Source organism: Corvus hawaiiensis, chromosome 6 (assembly GCF_020740725.1).
Source record: "Corvus hawaiiensis isolate bCorHaw1 chromosome 6, bCorHaw1.pri.cur, whole genome shotgun sequence".
In the NCBI taxonomy this organism is placed as follows: Eukaryota; Metazoa; Chordata; class Aves; order Passeriformes; family Corvidae; genus Corvus; species Corvus hawaiiensis.
The window spans coordinates 14,437,581-14,465,051 of record NC_063218.1 but is presented as its reverse complement, the minus strand read 5'-3'; the positions used below and the strand labels follow the sequence as shown (position 1 = coordinate 14,465,051).

General features: G+C 40.4%; 1 protein-coding gene across 2 annotated transcripts in view; it reads left to right on the top strand.

Annotated features, from left to right (window-relative positions):
* C6H14orf132 (chromosome 6 C14orf132 homolog) overlaps positions 1 to 27,101 on the top strand; it is a 41,234-nt gene extending 14,133 nt beyond the window's left edge. For both annotated transcript variants that reach the window (XM_048306971.1, XM_048306970.1), the window contains exon 2: positions 19,088 to 27,101. In XM_048306971.1, the coding sequence (XP_048162928.1) occupies positions 19,088 to 19,312 (225 nt within the window). In that variant the 3' untranslated portion in view covers positions 19,313 to 27,101. The remainder of the gene's footprint in view (positions 1 to 19,087) is intronic.
* The last annotated feature ends 370 nt before the right edge of the window (positions 27,102 to 27,471 follow it).

Here is a 27,471-nt window from a genome sequence, read left to right as displayed (position 1 = left end):
GGAAGCAAAGCAGCAGTGAGGGCATATGCACATTCACATCATGTGAACCTGATGCTGACCAGAGGGAGCCAGCCCACACCTTCCTCCCTGCCCATGAAAGCCCCACAGCGACAGGATGCCACCTGACCTTATTGCCACTTAAGGACAGGGTTAGCCCTGGCCACGCCACCAGTGTGCAGGAGCAGGCAGCCTTCTGTTCATGAGTCTTGGGCAGAGCAGTGGTCCCTGCCTTCCAAGGAGCATGTGGGGAGGCAGGAGTGGGTGCGGGGTGGGAGTGCACTTCTGCTGCCCATCTGCCACTGCCCACCAGCACGAATGCCCCTTCTGCCAGAGCAGAAGTGCCTTTAACTGAAGAGCAAAAGGGGAATCCAGGAGAAGGGATGTTTCTGATATATTTGCTCCCAGGTCCATGTCTCTGTGCATTGAGTGCTCGATGCTGAGAGCAGCTGTAAATTATTGGTGAGAATAAATGCAGGCTTTGCCTGCATGATACAGATGTGATCCAGAGAAAACAATGCTGAAAATGGTGTTAAAATTGTCGTATGTGGGACACATATAGTAGAATTGAAAAAAAAAATACACAGGAGTCACAAGCAGATGTAAATCCGCTTGCTAATATGTCTTGCAGGCAGTGTCAGGGGTGTTTTGATGATAGCTGCTTTTGCAGCAGAGCAGGCAGTGTGAATGCAGTGCCCACAAACTTCTCAGAATCCGTAAGTAAAAGGCAAATTAGCTTTGCACAGACCTGTGGAGGGAAAAATATAAGCTGAGGAAATAACAAGCGGGTGATGTGCATTCTGCACTTTGCTGAATGCAGAGCAAACTGGAAGTGCTATGAAGATTTGGAAAGTTGAAATTATTACCCAAAGAAACAAGCAATCGTTTTTTAGTTCGTGTTAGGCATTTTCTTCATCTGTCTCAATTAGTTTTATCTGCCTTCAAATGAGGAGCATTTATACCATAGATAAACACTTGTGTCAACCATCTCATCCATCCTTCTGTATTTCCCTTCGAAATCTCACCTAATTCCAGCTGCAGTGATCTAGTCTATTAATCACTTTTTATATTTCAGGGCTGCCTTTTCCCATATATCCCATGTTTCCTCAACCTTGCATTTAGTTTCACATATACAGCAAAGCCACTTTATTGTTTTTTCCACAATACCAGCTGAAAACTGTCCTTTTTTAAAGTTTGTGAAATATTGTGCCATGGCTGGACTGCTGGTGCGTGTAACCTTCCAGTTGGACTTCTGTCTCATTGACATCTTTACCCTGCTCCCATTCCTTTATTCTTGGATTTTGATCAAGACCTTTTTATTTATTTCCACAGTTCCTATGGGATCCTTATATTTTATTAGAATTGTTAGTACCTAGATTAAAAAATTTCTGTTCCCATACATGAATCCATATATATCTGAAAGCTGTCAGCCTGTCAGTGATCCTCCCAAGAAATGGTCCACAGTCACTGGCTGTTTATCATCCAGCTACTCTATTCCAGGTAGCAGCACCCTTTTCTTCTAAGCAATGAATTGGGTTACAGAGGAGCCTAACACCAGTCTGTGTGTATCTCATTTTCGCCAGCCTTCTTCAATGTCTATCATATCAGGGGATAAGCCAAAAAAATAAAAGAACAATCAATTAAAATGACAATCAATAAAACCCAGAGATTAATTAGTTTAAATAACTGAGATAACCCAACTCTGAAAGCTGCTTACAGTGGTAGTAAATCTTGTTAGCCCTTTAGTTTTAATGCTCTCACCTCAGCAGCAATGCAGTGAATCTGACAGAAAGGAATCATTGCTTTGTGGATATCCTTATTTGTGCAAATTTCCTTTCACTGAAGCAGTCTGAGTTCCCATGCTTCTTCATTCACTGGTCGGGCAGTCCTCCTGAGCACCCAGGTCAGCCCTGTGAGTGGGAAAGGGCAGCTTGTTCACATCTGTTTTCAGCTGTCTGCCAGCATCCCCCTCTTCTTCCCTCAGTGCAGCATTTTTACTAATTGACATAAAACCAGTCTCGTGCCATCACACATGCATCTGCTTTCAGATCTGGATTTCCAAAGCATGTGTTCAGATCCAGATTTCATGCATCACTGCATTACAAGGACTTCATTTGCATAGTCCACTGCAGGTTGTTAATCTTTGTTTAGATTTTTTTACCCTGTCACCAAAATTGTGTCTTTATACATGTATGTCAAGGTGGACTAAAGATGTATTTTCCCCTTTCCAGGCCTTCCATGATCAAATGATAACTGGTTGTAGCTTTTCTGCACCCCCTCACTCCATCGTTTTAATCAAGTCCTTTGAGCAACAAGCTCAAGTTACCCAGTAGGAGTTTGTAGTTGGCTGTGTGAAAGATGAGGTTGTCTTGTATGTTTTCAACAAATGCATGAGTCCTGAAGACAAGAATTTCATTCTATGCTGCCTCCAAGTCTTTGGAGAGGGTAGATGCCATCGTGTGGCATATGAATGAGGGTGTCTAAAAAGTGGGGGCTATCGTCTTGAACTGAAGTCATCACCTCTGTGTTTTATGTCAGATATGCTTAGAGTGGTTTGGGTCCAGTAAGCAGTAGTCTGGTTTAGATTAATTTCTTTTCAGTTTCAGTATCTTTATGGGAAAAAGTGGCAGAGTCATCACAAATCTGCCATTCATCATTTTGTGTCATGATATCATAATGATCTGAAATCATGATATAAAATAGCAGTTTGTTTTTTATTAAAATTGCATTTAGTCTTGCTGGTAGCTTCTTCTCCTTCATATCTCTTTCCCTTGAAAGAACAAGATGGCCAGCAGATGTAAAGGCTACCACCTGGAAAAAGCTTTCTTACATGTGCCTTTTAATGCTTGATTTCTGAGCTGTGAAGAATAGCACATCAGTGTTGCTTAAGTCAAGCATTTACATTTATACTATAATGCAAAGCAAAACCATTAAGGTCACAGACTTCCTGCTTTGACATGAGAAGTAACCTTTCCTTAATATGGAATTTAATATGGATTTAAAATGGAAAGTAACCATCCAGCACTTTGTGTAAAAATGTTTGATGTTTCACTGGGAGATGTCGTTAATAGCACCTGAAGCATTTATCTTAGTGACATCATGTCTCTTGATCAGCGAAAAATCACAGTAACCTTTTGAGAAATCAGAATAAATCAATAACCCTATAATTCACTCTGCTAATGTCAAACTTTTCATGTGCAAAATATCGTCTGCATTTATGTAAAGGAAAGAAACATGTCATCATCTAAATTGCAGGCTTAAATGAAGGCCTAAGATGAAAATAATATGGAACAGATAATATTTTAAGGCTCTCAACTCATATTGGTTCATCTTGTTCTGTCTGTGGATGCCCAAGAACAGTTGGCAGATGCCAATGCTGCATTTTCATGCTTTTCTGCTGTCGGAACTAGAGATCAGCAGGGGTCAGCTGTGCACTTTTCAGCCCCAGAATGCCAAGCAGGCTTTGACCAAAGCCACTGTGTTTTCTGAAAAGAAGAATAAGCATGCCCTTGTATTTTAGCCTCTTGGTGAAAAGTGTTCAAAATCAGCCTTTGACTTTACTGTTGTTCTTCCAGCAGGAGAACAGCTTGCTGTATTTTGAATTTGTTCAGTGTTGTGAAGCCATTGATTCATAAGGATTAGTGAAACAAGCTCTAGATGAAAACGATTAAAAATTAACATCAGAATATCACTAGTCCATTGAGGATTAAGGCAGTTTTGGAATTGGAAGTGAGGTGAAACCTACTAATGCTTTAAAGACTCATTAGCTGATCTTGTGGTGGACACTGAAAATGTGCAAAAAGCCCTGAAGAGCTTACAATCAAAGCAGACAAGATAAGGCAAGAAGGAAGTTTAAATATGAATAAAAGGGGAAGATTAAAGTTCATAAAGAAAATTAGTTCCACTTTTCCTTTTTCTTCCTCCTTCACTGTGCAAATAATCAGATTTGTAGCAGGGATCTTGTTGTGACACAAATCCTGACTGGCTGGTTTTGCTGATGTTCCTCTGCATGTGAACAGATTCTGGCTCAAAGCCCATCTCGTTTGGAGCCTTCACAGGCCACAATCAATTGGCAGCCAGGGCTTTGTTCCAAGTAATAGATAAGGGTTTTCTCGACACAATATGGACTATACTTTTCATTGAAATGTAATGGTTCATTCTAAAGGCCAGAGTGACCCAATAATATTTCCTCAGTAATGAGTTGTGCACTCTAATGCTTTCTAGAAATTTTATTTCTTCCTTTTCTCCATCAGATCAGCAAGAATTGGATGAATTTTTAATAGTTCTTCTCTCTCTCTTTTCTTGTGGTACCACTGTAAGGAGCTTGAAATAGAAAGGATGGGTATTGGTGAGATTTACAGAGAGTGTAAATATATGGACAAGGAGTACTTGTGGTCTCAAAACATTTTTTTTACATTCCTCAAAGAGCAAGCACCTTCCCCTTGGGGAAACAGATGGTGCCTGCACAGCAGAATTACAGAAGGAAGTGGGTTATAATGGAAAGTGAGAGGTGGCAGCTTACTCTTCTGCAAAATCTAGGCTCTGCTTTCACCTTGGAGATGGTGGCACTGGTTTTGTTATCTCAGTGCTGGAGTAATTTAGTGCCTTGTGGGGAAAAAAGAGCTGCTGTGGGCAGAGCTGAGTTACACAGATGGAGTCTGATCTCTACTTGGTATTTGAAGAACGTTTAAAATCAGTGGTGACTCTTATATGTATGTAGGAATTGGCGTGTAGTCACACTAAGGCTCCGTCCACCCCCGGAACTGAAGGAGTGGGACAGAAGGGTTTGTTTCTGGTTCCTCTTACTTCCCTATTTAAGCTGCAAGAAAAACAAGCTGATTTTAATAAAAATGAATGAAATGAGGTCCATGACAGCAGTGCTGCATAACACCAGACTCAAGGTCTACACTCAAACTCCACTTTGATGTGTTCTCATCTGAGCTGGTAAGACCCAAGCTTGAGAGACACAGCCTCAAACTGGGAATGAGTGCATCCATTCATTGTATTCTTTGTAGATCTTGCAACAGACAGCTGAAGTTGACCAAGGCCCACTCTAAAATCTTATGAGAGTCATATCTGAAGTAATCAGAAAAACAGATTTCTTGGGAGGGGGTGTACTCTGGGACAATGTAAAATACCCAAGGCCTGTATGACTTCCCAACAGCTTTCCTTCCCCTGCACTTATTGTGATGCACCTCTTCCTTCTGACCCCTGCCTACCTGTGTTTGTCTTTTCATATCACTACCTTGTTATCCTTTCATCAGTATGTGATGATCCAGGAACCCAGAACAGAGAGTGAACAGGAGCACACTGTGGCTTCCCAAGCACAGTCAGGAGGGCCACTGCTCGTACATGCAGAGGTTGTAACAGGCACCAGCAGTCTGACAATTGTTCCTCTTCCTGAAACAGCATGACAAAGTCTGGTTCTCCTACCTCTCTTGCAGTGTCTGAATATCCCTGTTGGATGAAGCTGGGTGTTGGATTTTGTGAATATTCTTTAGCTGTGTCTTGTTGGTTTTGCCTACAAGCGTGTGAACCCTGCAGCCCTTTGAAATCAGTGACATGATTGTGTATGACAGTCATTAGTGGGTGAAACAGAAATCTGTCTGTGAGCATCTGTTTTGAGGGAGCCAAATATAATTAAAGTTTAACCGTGCTGCATTTGCTCTCTTATTTACTGGGACCCAGTTCTTCTTAGGGATCACAGTGACATTTCTTGAGGTCCTTCTGAGGGGTTTGACTTGCTGCATTTTGTCATTGTATATGTGTTTCATATAAGTGTGTTTTGTATTACAGGCTGGATCAAACAAGTTTGTTCAGAGATTCTCTTCAGGATAATGAAACTCTACCCTCTTGAGTATGCTCAAGCTTTTCCCAAGGGGAAGACTTTCTGGTTTCAGGTTGTTCTGAATCTGGACAGTCATCTTGCACTGATGTATTGCATTCTATCAGTTATATTTCTACGATGCTCTTTGAGCAACAAGACAGATGAAATGTGGTTTTATTCTGTAATTAATTCGATATACTTGACAATAAATATATAATGTCTTAACTTGGTAAGTGGTACTTGGTAGGATGTAATGCAGAGATCAATGATGTAGTCTTCCTAGTCAGGAAATGTCTCACAGCATGGTTTCTAGTTTATTTTCAAGGGAGAATTGATCAGGTATTGAATTATGCTAGGAGGAAAACATTCAGCTTAGCATCCGTGGTGCAAAGATCTTACTCAGGCCTTGGAAAGCTTGTATTGAGTTCAGCCCTACCCACAAATACATAGAAAACATTGTTTTATTTCTAATGTTTTAAACTTTCTAACTTGATTTCATTTTATCTTGAGTAAACGTGGTCATCTGTTTATTATGGTCACCTCTTTGTTTCCTAATGTGTCTTTATCCCTCTGACTATGCTTTCCTAGTCCAATCATTCATGTTATACTCATGACTTGCAGGGCACTTCCAATATGCAGAACTGCTTTAAAGACATTATAATAACTTTTGAAAAATCCTTTCATTTTTGTCTGCTATTCCTTGTGTTGCTAGTTTGTTGATTTAGTTACATTTAAGATGTGTCTATGTAGTTAATTTTAGATCTATGTGTCATTTTTTTACTGCAACTCTGAAACTTTAAATGAGTAGGAAATACGTAGAAAATAACCTTAAATAGGAGTAGGAAATAAGCTCCTATTCCAGAACCTAATGAGGTAAGTTTTTGAGGTTTTGTACAGATTTTCAAATAAGCACTGTGTGCACTGCCTTAAGATTAGGTACTTACCTTCCCATATATTGCCAGTTGAGATCAATAGCTGTCTTCTCAAGGGATCTCTTAATGTTCAGTTTAAGTCCCTAAATTTACCTCCTTTTAACTGGATGGTGAGTTTGAGAATGTGTTTAAAGAGGCTGCTCTGAGGGGGCAAACCAGGTGGCATTAAGCCTTCTCTGTGGGTTTTTTTTTTTGCTGATGGTTTTAATTCTTTCTTGGGGCATCCATTGTAATAATTTTTCTTTGTGAATTTTCTTCCTGAGCTCTCAGTGCCTCACTGTGTTATGGATTTATCCATGCAAGACACAGAATGGTGGTGTGGGATGCACAAGTCTCTTGGAGGTATTTTTGAAACAAAGATCTTCAATCCAGGATTTCAAAATAGAAATTATTAAAGATGAGAGGAATGCTTGCATTTTTGCAAGCACTACATATTTGCACTGTTTCACTGAATGACTCCCATGCTGCTTTTTAATATTCCTGTGTTGGATTTTTGACGAGTGATGCTCATCTTGAAAAAGGCTTGAGCTGCAATTCAGAAGACTTCATGTGGCTGGGGAAGGTCCCTCTGTAGCAGATGGGTGCCTGTCAGGCCACTGGGTGAGGGAGAGCACTCTTTCTTCCCAGGCTGCAAAAACCTTCAGAGTGTTTTAGTGTTACCTCCAATGAAATTTCCTTTGCCTGTTACCTGTCTTTAAAATGTCTCCCTTATCAGGTACTCCATCAAGTTCTAAGACTGCACTGAATGATGCAGGGATACCAAACTCTATTTTTAGCTGAGCTGCACCTGTCTCAGAACCAGTGGCTCCTTGGTGAGAATCTACGTGAATGCTCCAATTTTTGTCTTCTCCATCATTTAATCTTTTTATGGTACGCTCATTGCTGCCTTGATAAAATGAGACAGTGATATTTTATTTAAATTGGGTTCAGAGGGATCATAAATAAAACCTCAGCATGGGTAAGAGTATTATAATCTAGATCAGGGAGTTCATTATCTGAATATATAAGCTTGGACTGAAGAACCCAGCCAAGGGCTGGGAACTGCACTGCCATGCATGTGCACGTCTCCTGGGGCTGAGAGTCTTTGAGAGTGTTCTGCTTCTGCCAGGCTTTTTTCTTATTTATTTATTTATTTATTTATTTTTGCAACTGTTTTTGTAGGACTTGTACTAAGGGTATAACAAAACAGAGTTTTGGATTTTGGTGCAGTTCACTTGCTTGATACTTCACCTTACTTTTTGTGTTCCAGCAGCCAATAATTATTCTCAGTCTTAGACTGCTTTATGCCAGATGGGTTATTTTAAGATTGCTTCTGTAGGTGCAAGATACCATCACAAAATTGTGTAAATTACATCATGTGTAAATATCTAAGTCCATGTGGGTGTAAGTGTCTTGCTTCAGTGTGAACCTGTCTCTTAAAGCACCAAGGTATCCCTTAGCTGTTTTGTTGATTTGTAGCTTTGACCATCTGAAGTTCAGAAGGCTCTGAACTTCAGCTTGCAGAGGACTCTGTGCATTTGCTCTGGCTCTCAGGCTGTGGAGGAAGCTCCTGACCTTGGAGCCAACCCATTTTCTGATTACTTTTCAACACCTTTTACCTGAAAGATTTTCAACTGGTGCACCCTTCTGGTTGTGGGGATTTCTTCAGTACCTGAACTGCAGCATACTCAGGGACAGCTGATAAGTTCAAGACAATAATATTTCTCTCCTGTTTATGTACTTTCAAAACCTTTCCCCAAACATCCTGAGATGCTAAGACGCCAGGGGAATGTGAACTTGCATCTTCCGTCAGGCATGGGAGAATACCAAATCACTTCTCTCTAAACTGATCCAGTTCTCCAGGCCAGCAGTGATTCCATAATTCTTATTCCACTGAGTGAAATGAGAGGAAAATGCAAATACAATACATTTTGACTTTATTTTCTTTGTTCCCTGCTCAGCCTTCCATAACACAAGAATAACTGAACAAGCTTTTGCAGGAATCACTTTTGGGTAGGAAAACAACAATTTCCCAAGGGGAACAGTTACATATACATGGCTTTAATTATCCTGAGCAGCACCTAGCTTTCAAAGCACAAGTGTCAAATTACAAATAGAAGTATAATAAATTAAACATTGATTTGTACCCATCCTATGTATATGTCAGGCACTGAGGAGTGCTATTTTGCCTATACATATATAGACACACTTATCTAGAGAGAAAGATTTGATGCATAATTTATTATATTTTTCTGTAAGGTGTTCTGAACTGTTTGAATAATCTTAAACATAAGCACACAAACACAGATGGCCTGGCTGTTCTGTGTTTGTTTGGCGTGATAAAGCTGTCATCAGCTGCTGTCTAGTTCAGCCACACTTAATCATCCCTTGATGGTCTTGTGGCATGAGCAAAACCTGGGTTGTGAGTATCTGGGTTTGTGAGAACATATGGAATATTTGGCTCTGATGCTGGCTGTTCTCACACTTTGATGAAGGTTCCTGGCCCCACAAAGAGACAGTGAAATGTCCCGTATGGATGCTTCCCTTTTGCTTCAAAGCAAAGTGAGCCAGGCTTATTTGAAGCCATTTGTGAATTGTGTTCACATCACGCCTGCTGACCTTGCACCAAAGGGGAAGAGAAACACATGTTACTTCTCTTCCTTGGGCTCTGCTGTGGGAACAGTAAATCCTAGGGTTGAAATACTTGCTTGGTGGCATTGAGTTCTTAAGCACTCAAGATTTTCATGTGATTGAGCTTTTACTCTCTTCATGATATTCAGCAAATAGTTAATGTTGGATGGAACATTTCTTAGCCCAATGAATACTACTCTTCAAATACTAGAAATTAGGAAACCATCAACATTATTTCACCTTCCAATTTTTATTCTCTTGAGTATTGTGTGATTGGCTCACTCATGAGACAAAAATGCAAGTGAATAGGATTAATTTTTAAGCAAATTGTGCCTCTTTAGTTATAAACTGCTACTTACAGAATGAGTTGAGGGGAATGTGTAGTCTGTAGGTTGTTCAAGCCATATGTTGAGGCTGATATGCCTGATGGGATCACAATGGATGCCAGCCTTACACATGTTGGTATTCTATCAAACAAAGTGTATGCAGTAGGGACATTTGGCAGTCCTCCTTTCTTTCTGGAAGCAGCTCTCTATTTTACTTGATCTTTATGCTGGCTGCTACCCTTAACACCTCCACACATGAAGAGGACTAGCATTGTGTCAGATTTTTCTTCTTTTTTTGTCCATCTCAACTGGAATACCTTGTTTTTTTGCATCTCGGGCTTGTTGTGTGTCTTGAACTAGGTGCCAAGTATGCAAGCAAAAATGTTTACAAAAACAGCCTTAAATAAGACATGAGAGATATACCTCAAATATTCTCTCAGCATACCTCAGCCCTCCCCACTTCTTTGTTTCTGAAGATATAATCCAACATGAGAATGAAAGGGAAAGAAAAAAATAAGTAGGAAAAAAATGTTGGATAAAAATGCTGCATAGCCAAAATAACATTGCACACATCATTACCAGTTTTCTCTCTCTGCTGTTTTTTCAGAGAATCTGATAGAATATGTAAGCTTAAGGAAATGAGCTTTATGGAATAAGTCGAATCTATTAAATTGTTTTAATTTCCATTCTGAGGCTTTTTATTGGATGCCTGCAAGTATTTTCCACAAGAGAATTAATCTCTGGAAGTCATCATAGAATAATATTTTTCCCAGTGTGTTTGCATTATTACAGTGACCTAACTCTTATCATCTTTGAAGATAGGTTCAAGGTGGCTATCTCAAAGGTGCTGAAAATGAGGCATTTATCACATCATTAGGTACAGCAGAGCTACAGTGGTAGGAATTACTTCTCTCAATAGATAAATATATCCCAACTTGTCTTTGCAGTACAGCCATCACTGTGTAACATAAGATACAAGAGATCTATAATTTGAAAGGTTTGAAAACTTTTGAGTCTGCATAGAATTGTAAGTAATTTCTCTGATGAAATAGAGCTAAGCCTGTTAGTGTGGCTTAGTTAAATCTCAGCCAATTAATTTGTCATGGGCTGTGTAGCAGGGATTGGAGGAGCACGCAAGATTTTTTTATTGCTTCTGGGTTTTGGTTTGAGCAGGGGTCAGCATATGCAGCATAGAGGAATTTCTGTGCTGTTATTTTTCCTCTAGCGGAATAAGATGATATCCAAAATTTTGCATCCTCCTAGTTCTAGCTCCATAAACCTGTCCCTTAAAATTCTTTTAGTGTTTGTGAAAAGCATTCTGATTATGAAATACTGAAGGATACAGTGATTTACAAAACTCTTACTTTTGCCCATGCCTGAAGACTAATGATTAAACAATTTTTCATCTGGAATTAGTTCTACTTTTGAAATTGTGTCATTGCTTCCCTTGTTGTGCATGGCTGCCAATTCCCATCTCTCCACACATCCCCCCACGCCCCCCTGGAGAACAGCCTAAGCATCTTGTTAGGCTAAGGGAGAGGGAGCAGAAGGAAAATCAAAAGAATATGAAGGTCAGTCTCTTTCTTTGCTACCTAGGTATGTTGGCCACATCACCAAACTGATAATGAGGCATCACCATTTTGTCAGAGGTGAACAGGGCTGCAAAGATTATGGTGGAGGAAGGGTCTGAGCAGCCCTTTTTCACTTTGAGAAGTGGGATTAGGCTTTGTTCAGTTATTTTCCAATACATTCATTCTTGAGTTCTGCTCTTTGGCTTTCCACTTACACCTCCTAATGTGGCTTTTCTGTTCATGGTGAGAATGCCTTTTCCTCAGCGGATACAGAGTGCCATTACAATCAGCTTGTGTTACTCTTATTGTCCTCTTTACCCTCTGACACATAGAAAGCCACTTACTCTCTGCCCAAGAACTGAAACTGCCACTGATACCCTGCAGCCATGTGCTTGCTTCCTGTCAGTGATACAGCCTTGTGTCCTTAGAGAAAAGCTGTCCCTTGAGATGTCAAAACGTTATGCCAAGGTACTATTCCTTTCCCCCCCCCCAAGATTATTTTTTTCTTTTGGTTTGTTGGTTGGTTGGTTGATTTGGGGGTTTTTTTGTAATAGAGGAACTTGACACCAGAAAGAAATTGCCAGCCTGCATCAAAACAGGAGACAATTAAGTCCAGTTAAATCCAGTAGTCTGGCTTTGAAGTCACCAATTCCAAAAATTTTGGAAGCAGTAAATGGGATAATCAGTACCTCTTTCTTTTCACATATTAGTGAAGAGTTTAAACTCACAAGCTTGCTGTTTGAAGCTCTTCCAGAATCACGTTCTGTATGAAACTGTTCCAGCTCTGCAGATTGCTCTTATCTTTAAAGGAATTCCTGTTCTCCCTGTGTTTCCCAGTATGACTACACATGGTCTGAAATGTCCTCTGTTTTGCCATTTTGGGAAATTGTAAACAGATTTTAATAGCTCCTACTGTTGATAACATTGATGGTTAGTTTTATAGCCTCCCACTGAGATTTTCAATTTTGATAAATGCTTGTCTTTCTGGGTCCCTCTATTTATATTTTCATTTTATATTCATGTTCTTCTGGAAGCATGAAAGTTGTAACTGTACATGGGGGCCAGACATCTTCTCTCCCAGTGTGGTGTCCAAAATAGGATGTTAACATCAGTTGGATTAGTTACAGAAGGTCAGCTAGTGCTGCTTTAATCGTTGTTCCATGGGCATTCAGACAGTTTAAAGCACAGTCTGCTGGATTGCCCTGCACACTTTTGTTATATTCACCACTCCCTCCAATGTAAGGTATACAGATTCACAATATAAATTATGTGTGACTTAGAGTTGTGGCTTCTTCACAGAAATTTGAATTTCCGCTCAATGCTGACATAACTTACTCTTTTCCTTGATGCGTCATTGCTGGCATTAGCTGGAAAGAGAGGAGAAATTTTTAGGACCATAGGTGGAATGAGAAACTTCTCTGTATCCTTTTGAGACTTGTCAGCTACTGTAAGCTTTTTTTATTAAAAAGGCTTTTATTTGTTCTCAGACTTACACACTTGGGAGATGAAATCCAACAGCAGTTGGTTGAGAATAACAGTTTAAAAGCAGTGGGGTCTTTGAAGTAAGAAAAGCTATTTCAAGGAGGCACTAGGCAGATGTAAATTGCAGGAGTGGAATCACAGCATGTTTATTATCATTAGGGTATCTTGGATGCTACCTATGCAGAAATATGAGAATGAAACTTTCACTTACCTTCATGCCAGTTATCTACACTGTTTTTTGCAGCTGATTCAGCAGGGGAACTTTCCACAGAGAGGTGCTCCAGCCTGCACAGGACCTGTGCTCATAAAAGTGGTAGCTTTGGGCCAACAATCCAGCTGAGCCCAGTTCTTGTGGGAATACTTTAGTTAGGGGAAACTGGTTTCTACAGCCAAGAGCAAATCCAGAATTGAAGTGTTTGCTGCAGCATCTTAGATGGGTTGTTCCTTCCTGAATGTTTAGACACCTATTGATGAAGGTAACTCAGTGTGTGTGGTTCAACAGCTAGGCTCGAACCTCTGGCATCTGAGACACTGCTGATACGGTACAACTTTGAACAGTGCTATCATCTAAAAGGACAAAGACATTGTATCTAGCCTGGCATGGATCAGGAAAGCAGTGGAGGAAGTAATGCACAGGTCCTAGGAATATAATGGATTGGAAGAAAAGCAGAGATTGTTAAAATGGAAAGTTTTAGACAAGATTAAAATAACAGGTGAAATCCTGATGTCTCCATGTTAGAGTGAAAATTTTCCATTGCCACTGGTAGGGTGAACATTTTGACAACTATATTTTGAAAATAAGCAGCTGTTTTTCTAAGCTTGTCAACCTAAGACTTATTTCAGGGTGAAGCAGGAATCTGAATTAATTAAAATGAGAATTTGAAGCTAACTGCATAAAACATTTACATGGATTCTTCCTCTTCAGAATTAGATGTATTTAATTAAATTAAAGAGGATTGCCTTAGGTGGTGGTTAATTTTGGGTGTGAGTTTAATGCATTCAAGCTAATCCACTTGCAGTGAACATAGAACAAGTGTCCTGATTGTCAGTGTGCACCCACTCTTTGCATTGTAAGCAGTAGGGTGATATTCTGGCAAACAGTGAACAGAACTTGGTTCTCCAGATATTACCTGTAAATTAATAGTAGCCAATAGACATCTTCATTTACAATGCATGCTTTAGATAAGGAGAATATATATATGCATGTTTTTGTGAGACAAAAGAGAATTAGTGTGGGGAAAATACTGGTCATGTGGGGTATCTGTTTAGTAAAGAATATTTCTTTAAAAAGAGCTTAAGAATTAAGATGCTATGATGGATTTGTGAACCTATATATTGCAACTGCCTTTGGCAACTGTGTCAGATTATTTTGTGACTGCAGGTGAAATGTTTTCAGACACAAATACTGCAGTGATCACATGCTACCAGGGCAGAAGGAAATAATAATTTCACTTTATGTATTCAAATTATACCATCATGTAAAAATATGCTATCTAAAAATTTAACAAAAAAGAAACACTGGGAAGTTAGATATTTGGAAGTAAAAACATGGATTTTACAGAACAATGCCTGAGCTGTGGTGACATTTCACTTCTCAGCATCCCATTCTTAGAGTGATGCTTGGTGAGACCAGGGCAAAGATACAGCAGAGCTGCTAAAGCTGCTGCTGAGGTTTCTTTGTTTCTTACTAGAAGATTCAGCTATGCTTTCAAATATCTGTGCCAAACCTGGGTTCCCAATAAGGTAGCAGCTGCTGAGTGTCACAATTCTCTAGCTGACTATGAAAAAAATGTCAGACACCTGATTCTCAAAGAAATGGAGCAGTGTTATTGCTAAGGCATGGATTTTATGTGATGCTGCCTAAGAATGCTGTCATACTTACAGTATCAGTGACTGGTACCTGACACGCTGTTTTTCATTCCTACGAATCACTTTGGTTATAAAATAGGATTTTTCTGCTAACTAGAAAGTGTATCACAGAACTGTTCAAGAGCCTGCTCTCCTCGTGACCCCAAAGCATGCCAGTGGGAGGTATCCAGCGCAGTGGGTGTTCTCATTACCACTTGACATTTTGCTGTTTGGTTTTCTGCCTATTGCTGTTTAATGGTTTCAATTCTTTCTTTGCCAGTCCCAGAAGCCATTTAGCAAGCGACGTACTATTAATGCTACTTAACAATGTCGACACAGTCACTAGGAAAGGAGTTTCATTTCCAAACTGTGCTACAGCATTACCCCTCGCCATCTGCTCCTGTCATGTCCCTCGCTGTCATATTTCCCAGTTAACCCTTTGCCCTGGCCTCCTCGCCCAGTGCTCTTGGGGAGAGTGGCAGCCTTGCCTGGACTATAAATACCCTCTGAGGCTAAAACAGACTGCAGGTCACTGTAATGGCAGTGACATGGTGAAGGTTTTGGATGATGTAAATTGGCATATATTTGCTTTGTAAAGCCACAGGCAGAAAAAGAGAGCAGTCACAGAGAGCACTGCAGGTTTCTGTCATTAGCCTACTGTTAATTACAGGCACTTCACAACTCCCATTAGTGTCAGGTCTGGAGGTCTCACAGCCTTTAATGTAAAATCTCAAATAAGACTGCAGAGGGAAGATACTGTACCTTTTGGGAGAACGAAGACATCAAGACTGTGGTAGAGATTCATTTCACTGAATTTAATCTACCAAAAAGATAGATTGCCATTGATACTAATCATCCATGCTTCTCTCCCTCCCGTGGTGAGATGGCATATCTCCCAAGGATGATTTACATGACTCTAATCACTAGGCAGCCCTGACTATTAAGTGGCACCAAGAGCCCAGACTGAGAAGGATGCTCAGCTTCAGATGAGCTCAGATAGAGGCTGGACAAGTTCATGGTAGCAAAATTCTTTGCAAGTTATTAAATCCATAGCAATACTATCCGGCTTAAGAACTTCCTAAGCTGAAAACAGTCAGAGGCTGTGAGTTATTAAGGGGTAGTATCAGACATGTTTCTCCTGTTGTGCTGTTACTCTCCTAAGCATCTATTTATGGCCACTGTTGGAGCTAACACACAAGGGAGATGGACTTTCTGTGGGACACCATATGGCCATTCCTCGTGCTCTTATGTGAGGCCGCTGTAGCAGTGAGAAGGGGGAATGCACATTTAGCAAAAGATGATTTCTGCAAATGGGAAATTGGCAGGAAGGTTTATTTCCAGATCTGTGGTGAAGTGCTACTGACCTACAAACAGAAAAACTGGGAGTCAGTCTTACAGAAAGAGCCTGTGCCAGGTGCTGAATGTCAGTGCTTTACATCAGGTCACCTTAAGCCTTTCAGAGATTCAGATTTCAGAGCTGTTTCACCATGTGTTCCCCTCAGATGGTGCAGACAGCTTGTTTGAGCCTTAGACAGTACAAGGAGATTTAGATTTGACATCATTTACAGTGTGCTGTGTAGCTGTGCTGCTACATGGACGCTCCCTGCCTTTGTGACAGCACCAGGGGAACTAACAGGGTGGAAGCTTGTCGTTTCAAATAACTCATTGAGAGCACAGAATGTGTGGCCCAAACCCCAGGTATCAACCACCAGAACAGTGCTTATGACCTCCCACTATATTGGGCACATGCACATGTGTGTGTACCTCTGTACTTGGGATGATTGTTCAGTTGAAAGATTTTGCAGAATTGACTATCCTAAATGCTGAGAGCCTTAAATGGTTTGCTAAGGAGGCAAGAACCTCTGGTTGAGCATTTTTCTGGTAATGTATGGTAAATGTATTCCTGTCACTTGCTGCAGAGATCTTTAATTAGAGTCTCCGTAGCTGTTAAATGGCATCATCGCTGCATAAATACACTTCTGTTTGAAGTCAGACCTGCCTTTTATGGCAATCTCTACATAAAAAGAAATTTTGATTAAACTGAGAAATGTTTTCCTTATCAAATCCTAAGACATAAAAAAGGCTGGTGGAATTGGATTTAAAACATCAATCTGGGCTTTCAAAATGGAAGCTTTTGCTCTCTTTTAAACCACACTGTGTTGAAACTGCCAGCAAAAATCTTTGATGAAGGGAGAACGTATCGAACTTTAGTTTTGCAATTTCCTGCTTGGTTTCTTGTAAACTGCTTTTGTCTAATCATATTTGATATCAAAGATAATTTTATTTAATGTGGATTAGGTAGCATGACATATCCACTGTGGTCTTTCATCATTCTCTGTTTAATTTTGAATGTGACATGATATTTTCTAGTACAAATGAAATTTGTTCAGCAGTCAGCTTTGAAAAAGAGCCTGAATTTTATATCTCTGTAAAACGTTATGCATGGCAAGCAGAAAAAATTACTTCGTTCTCAGACTTCTTAAAGTCTTTGGTGTAGTCTGTAGATTACATCCAGTGTGGAGAGGAGAGATGGTTTATCCTCACATACTGTCCAGTTCAGCAGCCTCCATAGCACAGCTGCACACAGCTGGAATGGGTGTAGCTTGGTTCCAAAGGGAGAGGTTACTCAGAGAATCAAAACGTGATGCAGGAGATGAAGGACAGAGTGTTAAAAGAGATGATTTTTCAGCCCAGTTAGTATTTGACAGGGCAGCTTAGGGCTGAGGGTATAGCAGTATTCTGTGGTATGGCTGAATGAAGGCAAGGCTTGTTCCTCTGTTATTCATAGGCCATGGTGGCTTTGGCAGTAGTGTTGAAGTTAGAGTAGAAGAGAGCCCTGTTGAGAAAGGTGAAAAATAGTGCCAAAACCCCAAATGCACTTACTGACAGGGTGTAAAACAGGAGATTGTGTCTAAAGGTTGGAGGATGCCAGCAGCAGTGTAGAAACCACTGTGAGGAAGGAAAGGTTGGCTGGTGTTGCAGCAAGGGTATTTCTTAAGGACAACATTCCCAGACTTTTTTTCAGCTTTCCCTGAAGCCCTGGACTCCTACCAGATCTGAAAGGGGAATGTAGGTAGGATGCACTGATGTCTAGGTTTTACTCATTGCTTAAGATCAAACCAATCATCGACGCCTTGATGGAATTTTTTCATTCTGGACAAGCTGGCAGAGAGATTTAGACATATGACTCTGGGGGTTTTTTTAATCCAATAAATCCGTGGGTTTGGTCCATCAACCTACTACAATCCTCACAGAGTTTAGTTACAGAGTTCTGCAGAGACTTGGGGCTTTACCATACCCACACTGCTCATGCTCTTTTACAGGATATTAAGAAATATGTGTCCTGAGCATTTATAGATATGGGAAGTAGATGTTCTGCAGCTTTTTCTGAAACAATGTCATATACTTACGTGAGACTTGGAGCCTGCACTCAGTGAGTCAGGGGAGACTCTCCCAGCTCTGCATTCCCAAACATACAAGAGACAAGGACAGAAGCAAAAAGCTTTTGCATGAACCTTTTTTAGTAGTAAATGGTCTTTATACGGCAGTAGGTATCCTTCTCTTGCCTGAATGAGGAAACCATTCATTTGCAGAAGGATGATTTGACTACCAGTGTGTAGAGGTAAAATAGTTCTTGAACCATGAAGAATATGTGTTGTGATCTAGGATGAAGTTGGGAAGAAAATTGGAACGTGTAAAAGGACAATGTTAAACAGTTTCTTCTTCCTTTATCTTTTCCATATTTTATTGAGTAACTGCTGTCTTACCCAGAACATTTCCCAGTACCATTGAGAAATCCACTAAGAGCACCAAAGTGACTTTGTCCTTCCCAGTAGGAGAAGTCTGGTGTGGAAGAACTGTTAGAAATCAGCCACTGCTAGAAACTGTTATAATTTACTGCATTGTGATGGAGCCTTTCAAAGTTTTGAAGTTTTCCACTGTATCCTGGATTGTTGCAGTGGTATGCTTTGCAAGTGAAGTTAGTGCACTGACTACACTTTACCTCTTTTACCATAAAAAACTTTCTACATGATCTCTACATGAAGTGTAGTTCTGAGTGATACATAAAAGGAGAACAAATTCTCTGCATCAGATCCTCACTGTGTGTGTGCAATGTCTTGCAGTGACATGATAGCTTTGCTGGTAGTCACAAAACAATCCTATTGCTATAAACTCACATTCTGGTATGTGAGTGCTTTGTGTATATGTGTATCTCTTCTAAATGCATATGATTACTTAGGCTGACTTGAAGCCTGCATGCTAGCTCTTCTGTATATTGCATGTATTATATATAGGTTTTCTGCAATAATACTGATTCTAACAGAAATGGGAGAAATTTTATAGCCTGTGGTATTCCTGACAGGTTAGCACCATGTACACGAAATCTCCGTAATTTTGCAAGTTACTTAATGGTTAGTCTTTAATAATGACTTTGGGACAATGCAAAAGCAGATAATAGCTTTCAGTCTGATTTTGCCATGTTTTTCTTCACAGCTTCCTGTTATGGGAGGAGCCTTTATGGACTCACCCAACGAGGACTTTAGTACAGAGTACTCCCTGTTTAACTCATCAGCCAACGTCCATGCAGCCTCTTCCATGCAGAATCCACCAGAAGAGACATCCCGTTCTTCAAATGATGCCATATTGTTATGGATTGCAATAATAGCAACAATTGGAAATATTGTGGTTGTGGGAGTGGTGTATGCCTTCACCTTCTAGGATGACTGTCACTACAAACACTGGAAGAAAGGAAAACTTCAACAGTATTTGTCATGTGTATGTATGTATGTATGTGTGTATATATACATGTATAGCTATATAAATACATATAGTAGAGACTTTGTTGATTAAGTGCTGCCACGGTCATTGGAATGAAATGCAAGTTAATCATGTTAAGTCTTGATGGCAGAAAGTTTGGATGCAAGTTGTGTGGAGGTGAGAGCTTTATTTGAGAGCAGAGCCAATACCAGTTTTGTATAGAAATGTAATAAAAGAGAGATCAACTTGGGTATAGTAAATACAGAGAGATATTTATATAGAAAGTGCTTATTTTCTACTGTAGATTTTTCTAGCAGCTCTTCTGCAGTGTGTCAGCTCTTTTGGTTTTTTTGTGCATTTTTTACTGTGGTATAATGTTGTATGGAATTGTTCCAGGTCATGTTTTTTGGACATCTTAATTTCCTAGATGGACCAAGTGGTTGGCATTGGCTTGGTTCTGATGAAGTCCAAGTTCATCATGTGTGAGTCTTCAGCATGGCCATAGACTCCTGGGCTGTGTTCAAAATCCTGAGTCTTAGAGCCATGACGGGCAGATGCAGGCTGTCTATTACTTGCCTTCCAGTAACAGTTACTGGAGCTGATAATCAATAAAGTGATGCTGAACCTGTCTGCTGTTTGGGAGGAGGCATAGCTATTGCTGCTCTGCAGACCCTCCGCATTTCAGAGGAGGAAATGATAAACAGAGCAGCAGCACAAGGTCCTATTTCTGTCTAGAGGTACTGGATTGCTGTGGTTTGTATATGTGTCCCTTCCAGGAAACAAAAGCCTAATACCACACTTTTCATCTCATTTGACTGCAATCCAAATTTCTTACAGCAGCTTTGTACTTTCATAAGGTTATTAATGTATTGAAAGAATGATGGGGAAATTGTGAAGCCTAATTAATAGTGAATATGTGTATGAGAAAGATAAAACGGAAAGAAAGGTTGGGCACTTCTGTGCTCATGAGGGGGTGAATTCAAGAGTCACATATGTCCTGGGATAGGAACTACACAAGAAAAGTAGTAACTGTCAGATGTGCAAGTACTTATATCTCAGTATTAATGTATCTCTGGGTGGGAGTCCTGGAAGTGATTTTTTTATAGCTGGATTTAGGTAATGATTCTGATTATGCTTTGGATTTGTTCCACTGAGAGGCAACATTTTTACTGCACTTTTTTCATGGGCAGTTCATTTTCAAGAGCTGTATCTTTTCAACACAAGCTGTAGCCTTCTTTGCTTGAGAGATTATAAAATCTTGAGAAAAGAAAAAAAGAAATGGAAATCTTCCTCTTCCCCCTTAAAAATTAAACGTAAATACATAAAATGTATGCACTTTGAGAGCAGCAGACAAATTCTTCTTCTATGTCTGCATGTACTGTCTAGGCTTTCTGTCTCATATAGCTACTACCCTACTTCCAGAAAGCCTTGTCTGCAGAGACTATTTTTGACACTTGCCTGCCACTGAGCTTGAGGCTGGGCTAAGAGCTGCTGAGTGTATAGAGAGGTTTGGATTTTCCTCTTTTCTCTTTAAACCCATTTTCCTGTAGGGCTGGTGGACAGTTACTTGAGTCAAAGCAGCATGCCCCAAATGAGTATTTATAACCACTCAGCAGTCACTGTGTGTACTTTTTCCCTCTCTATGAACTGTCCTTTAAAGCTAGGAAAGATGCAAACAGAGCTAGCAGTGGAGAGAAAAGAAATTCGGTTATTTTGAGACTGAGAAAAACAATTATGAGCTTCTGTGTTTGTTGTTATTTCCCCTTCTGGAGGAAGGATTTTGTGAAGATGGTTGAGGACAGACAAGACCTGTACTGGGAAAAAAGTTTGAGAAACCCAGTTCTGGAAGATCAGAGGGAAAGAAAGGTAATTCTGTCTAATAAAATAGCTGTAGTCTTAAGAATGATAGAAAAATTATGATTTTCATTTCCTAAAATAGTTATTAATTCCTTCATAGCCAGAGGACAATGAAAAGCAGGGGAGCTTGAATGGTGTACCCTGTCTGTTTTTGCTTATTCTTGCTAAGCAGAAAGGAAGCGGTTGGAAAGCTGCAGAGAAGTTTCCAAAGCAGATTTGAGCAGGAGAAGTTGTGAACATGCAGGACCATGAAAATATTGTTTAATGTAATGTACTGTCTCCAACCATTTTCTGATATTCTGTTGCCTTTGTAATTGTATCAGTTGCTCGTGGGCTTCTCTTCATTGTTCCTGCAGGCTGTCTAGTTAGGCCAGATCCTGCAAGCGTTTTTGCATAAAGAGCAAAACATTTCCACCATGACTAAAACCAGTTTGACACAATGGTACTTGCCCAGTGGGATTATTCTGCTGCCTAATGTATTTGCCAGTGGAGTTCTTTGCTTGTATTGCCTAGAATATTAATCTTAGTGCAATTAGCAATGTTTGCATCTCTCTCCCAGAGCACTGGACTAAACTCATTAACCTTGAAGAAAAGCATCAGAGTGGGAGCAGCAAAGAACCACTATTCTACTAATGAAACCAAGTGACACTTTTTGTGTTGCTTTTCCTAAAGAAAATGCCCTACTTTCATGTGGAATTGATAGTAGTAGCAGGAGTGTTGGAAAACAATGAGTTCTATCTCCTGCCTCCAGATCATCATCATACATATTTTCATCGTTAGAGGCTGTGTTGTCAAGAAGGGCTGGACAAAACTTTAATTTAAGTAATTGGCTTGACAGGGTGACATGGCCAGCTGGCTGCAAGCAGCAAGTGCAGGCATTTCCTGCCTCACAGTTAAATTGCCCACTAACTGTACAGCTTCTCTGTCAGGAGAAAAAGTTAGTTTTAGGATGCAGGTACAAGGATGCTTCTTGTGAGGGTCTGTGTGGAATATTGTCACGTGTATTGAAGATCCCTAAATTGCAGTGGCCAGAGCTGGTTCAAGTTCTGATCTACTTTGATAGTGACAATATGCACGCTATGTTTCTGGATGTTGTGTTCTGGCTTCGTCCACTACAACCACGTCTCTCTTCTGGGAGGTTAGGGAAAGTTTAAATTAAACCATTGAAAAAGGGGACTAATCCATCATTAAGCTCAGAGAAGCCACAGAGGGGAATGGAGAAGTGGCTGATGTTTCACAGGTATGGTCCTGTGAAATATGTTGCCTCTTGAACTGTCAACACAGCTTGGCTTGGAGCACTGTACCTTCTCCTTTCTTTGGAGCCAGGCAGCTGGATAATTGCTGTCACTCACTGAGGAGTGATGAGGAAGCCCAAACACATTCCCCAGAGCTGTTTTCTGAAGCCTTTCTGTAAAAGAAGAGGGTTCTGTGCTTTGCTGAGCACTTTGTGTATCAGCCTGAGAAAGGATTCCTCTTGTAGAACATCAGTGCTTCAATTAAAAATGTCTAGCACAGACAGCAGTTAGAAAATCCTGATTGGAATTCATTCTGTGGTAGGCAAAGCAAACCATTTTATACATGCTCTGCCTCTAGAGGTGTTTAACCTCCAGCTCTGTTGTGCAACATCATCATACAAACACAAGAAGCAACTTTGCCCTGCAAAGTTATCAATGAGCCATGGGAAGCAGGAAGACAAACTGAGGTGCCCTAATGATTCTCTTTTAGCCAAGGCCTCTAGGGATCTATGGCAACATACCAAATAATCAAACTCCCTCTAAAGAATTCTTTTTTTCTCAAAGCAGCCAGCAGCTCAACACAGCAGCTGTGCAGCCACTACAGCAGAGAGACTAAAGGCTGAACAATTATTCAGGTGGGTGCAACGGCACATTAGAAAGGAGAACTGAATGGGCAAGCCCACACAGCTATTCCTGTTGTATTTTTATCTGCAAGTAGGAGTCTGGGCTTGCCCGCAGCATTAATACCGTGCATTTCTGTGTCAACACACTTGCAAAACTGAAAAACTAATTTTGAAACTGATGCAATAGTAGCAGAGAGACTCATCTGCTACAAACAATGTATTTAGTCTTTTCAGTGGGCAAAGGAGATCATATATATCTCAGAAGTAATGAGATCCCCGCTCCAAAATCCTCACTTCCAATGGGACTTGAGGGCAGTCAGCATCCCACCCAGTTGCTGAGCAGCCTGTAATAACCAACCCCAAATCAAGAGTGGATTGAAGCAGCCAGCCATTATAGTCTTACCCTGCAAACCCATTTGAAAATAAAGGAAAAAATACACCTTTGTGTCTGGGACCAAATGAAAACAGGAGTCTGTAGTCTATGGGTTGTTATGTATTTTGTCTATTATTAAAAGCTTTCGTTTTGCTATTCCCAAGCAATTCCAGTTGTTAATATCCTCTTCATATTTCTCTGCAGGCTGCTGAGAGTTATTAATTTCATGTAGCACTGTCCATTTATCCAGTGTAATTTGACTGAGTTTCCTGTGGCTAATCACAGAGTAGAATCTGGAAAATTGCTCTTTTTAAGGGTGATTTCCATTTGAGATAAACAGACTAAAGATCAGAATCCCAGATCAAAATGTGTCTGTGCTGTTGGAACATTCAGAGCTCTGGAGAATTGGATTTCATGTGGTTAATGCGCAGGAAGGAAAGAGCAGTGAGGTCCCCGGTGATAATGTCAGACATGAGGGTTCTGACAGGCAGAGCTGAGCAGTTCATTAATTGCTGCTGTGTCCCTCTGAGCCCCGCTGGCTTCCTGGACACACAGCCAGAGCTGGGTGTAAGTGACCTAAACCACCAGGTACAGCACGTCCCTCCTCACCTCACAGCCTGCTAATCCTCAGGGAAACAAGCACATTGGTTCCATTCACAGAAGGGGCAGAGATCAATATTCTGTTAGCTATATTGTTACTGGTACATTGTTCAGTCACCATAAGGTCAAAATACGGGTGACTTAATGTGTATTTAGCCCTTTACCCCTCATCTGAGAACATCCTAAAGCAGTCAAGGCATCCTGAGCCTTGAAGGCTCCTACTGCCCTTAATCTGACACTAACTTTTTGTGTTTTCTCATACAGCCCATCTTTGCCTTTTACCTTGTCTTTCCAGCTCAAGACAGGGAAAATGAAGTTGCCACTATTCTCTGGAAACGTAGGGAGCTCCTAACAGCTATGGACCAGCCATGTCCCATTTTAGTTTGGGGTCCTTCAGGCACAAAGAAGGAGGAAATTGTCCAATTACCTACTTAAGAGATTCCAGGGGAATATTTGCCTTTGCAGAACAAAATGCATGACAATTTTATCTCATTGTGACCCTTCCCAGAGCATTTACACTGAAACAACGTGACCAGATCTACTTTTGCTGGTTTGGAAATTACACCAACACAGCCAGGAACTGGAAACGAAACCCCTGATAACACAAACGTGTCACAATCATCTCAAGGACGTGTCTCTGAAGGCAGGTTTTCCTGAGTGACATAGGCAGACTTGAGCTGTTGGTAGCAAGGCAAGTGCCCTTTTGTGTGAGCACAAATAGTCTCCTCTTTGGGAAGTCTTGGGACCATTGTGCCACCCATTCTGTCTTTCCCAGGCTACTATTTTTGGTTATGGAAAATACTCAAAAAGCTTCCTGTGTTGGTAGAATGCATATAAGATTTACCTCTCAAAGCTCTGCTTAGTCTTCCTGCAAAAGCAAAAACTGCCCTATTTTCTTAAGCATGGAATGCTAATGAGTCAAGTATCATCTGTACAGTAGCATTGTCTCATTTTAATCTTCAGGTTTTTTGCCAGTAGGTCTCAAAGGAGATCTTACTATTATCCAGACTTTAAAGATGCTGAGAACAGAAACAAGCTAGAGAATCACAGAATGTCTCCAAAGCCACTGCCCAATCCTTCATGTTGTATCATTCCTCATTCCTCCCCATATTACCCTGATACGAACTCACATCCATCTCTTTAAACTCCCTGTTACCATCACATTGTCTCTATACCTTCATTTTATTCCTCCCCTTGTCTTGTCTGTATTCTTTTCATTCCCTGGTATCAGAGCATATGAGCATTTGGAAGCCAGCAGTGTTCTTCAGGCCTTGTTAGCCAGCTCCTTGATTGACCTCTGAGGGTAAGGTTAGTGATCAGTAAGGACATTGCACAGTGAGGGCAAAAAACAGTGACACAAGATCTCTTCTTGGGTAAAAATCTTAATCATTATCTGCCTTAGCAAACCACAAAGTGTTTCCCCTAAGCTGAAGAGCAAGACTTGGCCATGAAGCTTGATAACTGTGTTGTCAGTATCCATACAATGTGAAGTTACCTTTCAAAAATTCGGATTTTATAAATACACTGCATTGTTCTGCAGCCAGCATTTACTGAGCTTTTCCCAACCCAAAGTCCTTTTTTTTTTAGCAGTCAGTGGTAATGCTCTTGGGGTAAGTGAGGGCAGTGGGAGTGGGCCGTAAGGAGAATAGAAAAGCTCCATGTGATTTACTGTGAGGTCAGAGCCATTAAAGAGCAGCCTATTCAATAAAGAAAACAGCCACAATGTGCTAAGCCATTTCAAATCTAGGCACACCTGCAGTTCTCGGATGCACAGCCAAGCTGCAATAGCCAGATTGAGCATTTAGAAATCTCATTGTGACCAGAAGAAAGTGCATTCTTTTGCCAGAACTGAGGGAGCTATGCAGCCTTGTGTTCTGGGAGCTTCCTGAACTGCAGCCATTACGGTGATACCGCATTTCCTGAGGAGTTCACTCCCACTAATGAACAAATAAGATTGAACTGTTTCAGGTCTAGGCCTAAAACTACTCTCAGTTGCTGCCTTCATAAGGATGATCAAAGTTCCTGAGCCTGCACGCTGCTCTATCCAGAGGGACCTTTGCCTCCACCTGGAGTCAACTGCATTAATAACACTTCTATACTTCTGACATCTGCTTCACTGGTTCAGTTTGCAGGACTAGCTGTGGGTTGCTGGGGCTTTATTTTAAATGTAAAGATGTCTGTAATTTCGTAAACAAAAGCAAGAAAGAAAGCAGAATGCTGTATTTTTTTAAATGAGAAGGTAATAAAACCAAGTCAAAATATTTTGATAGATATGTTGGAAGGATATATAATATAGCAAATAGTTGCACTATTTTTTCCTAGTATGAGTACCTAACCTGAGAAATATTTGTTTTTTCTCTAAGTCTTCTTCCAGTTCTGAAGTTGAGAAGTTTAGAAGGAGTGGAGTACAAAGTCTCAGTGAAATGTGAAGCCTATGTAAATAAATCTGGTAGTTGGCTTTGTGAGGTAGTCTGTTACATTTGTTTTTCAGTTATCTCAAATACTGCCTAATTATTTGGGAGTTTTTTCCCAAAGATAAGCTAAATAATGACTCTTCTGAAAGCATCTGTGCTTCACACAAAGTCACAGTCATGGAAATTACATCTTCAGTTCATGTAAAGCAGCTTTACAGGAGCCCTTTAGTATGCACTGTTACTTTTTCTTAATAATCCTGGGCAATTTAATTCTCTTGTGCTTTCTCTCTGCTACCGTGTTTTGTACACTATCAGGTTGGCAGGGATTCTGTGTATTGTTTTTGTAATACATGGGTTGGTTTCTAGAAAAACCTTTACTGTTGTAATTGTTCTTGAATTGTGGAGTTCTATCTGTAAAGAGGAAGACAACTTTGAAATGCCCTCTGCTTTCTCCAATTTTACTGTAATTAGTAAGTTTTGTTAAGAGATATGGCTTCTTTTAAGCTCCTGTTATGTTCTTTTCCAGTTATTGACTGCTTTCACTGTGTGTGTACTTAGTACTGGTTCATTCCTTTACTATGGTAAAAATGACAAGTTTTGTTAATATCAGATGGAAATTGTGGTTTTGGATAAAGTTCTTCAAATTGATAATGGTGTGTGATTTTTCATTTTGTTCTCAGTTTACTTGAGAGTAGTTAGAAGTCTGGAATTGCAGTTATTTAATTATTACCTCCAGTGATACTCTGACACGAGTAATTTCTTGCAATTTACAAATCTGCTTGGATTGGTAGCCTTGGGAAACCGTCTCTATTGAATATATGGCATGGAAAGAACACTGTGGCTATTTCTGCAGAAATGCATTTACCAGCTCTCAAAGTCCAAGAAGTGCCTCAACACACCTGGGAGCCAAATAAAATGTCTCATTTTCTTCAAACATGAGCTCAGAAGCCCTTGTACCACAAGCCCTTGTGTCACTGCTCTCTGCCAGTTCTCTCCTCAGCTGAGCTTGGCCATCCTG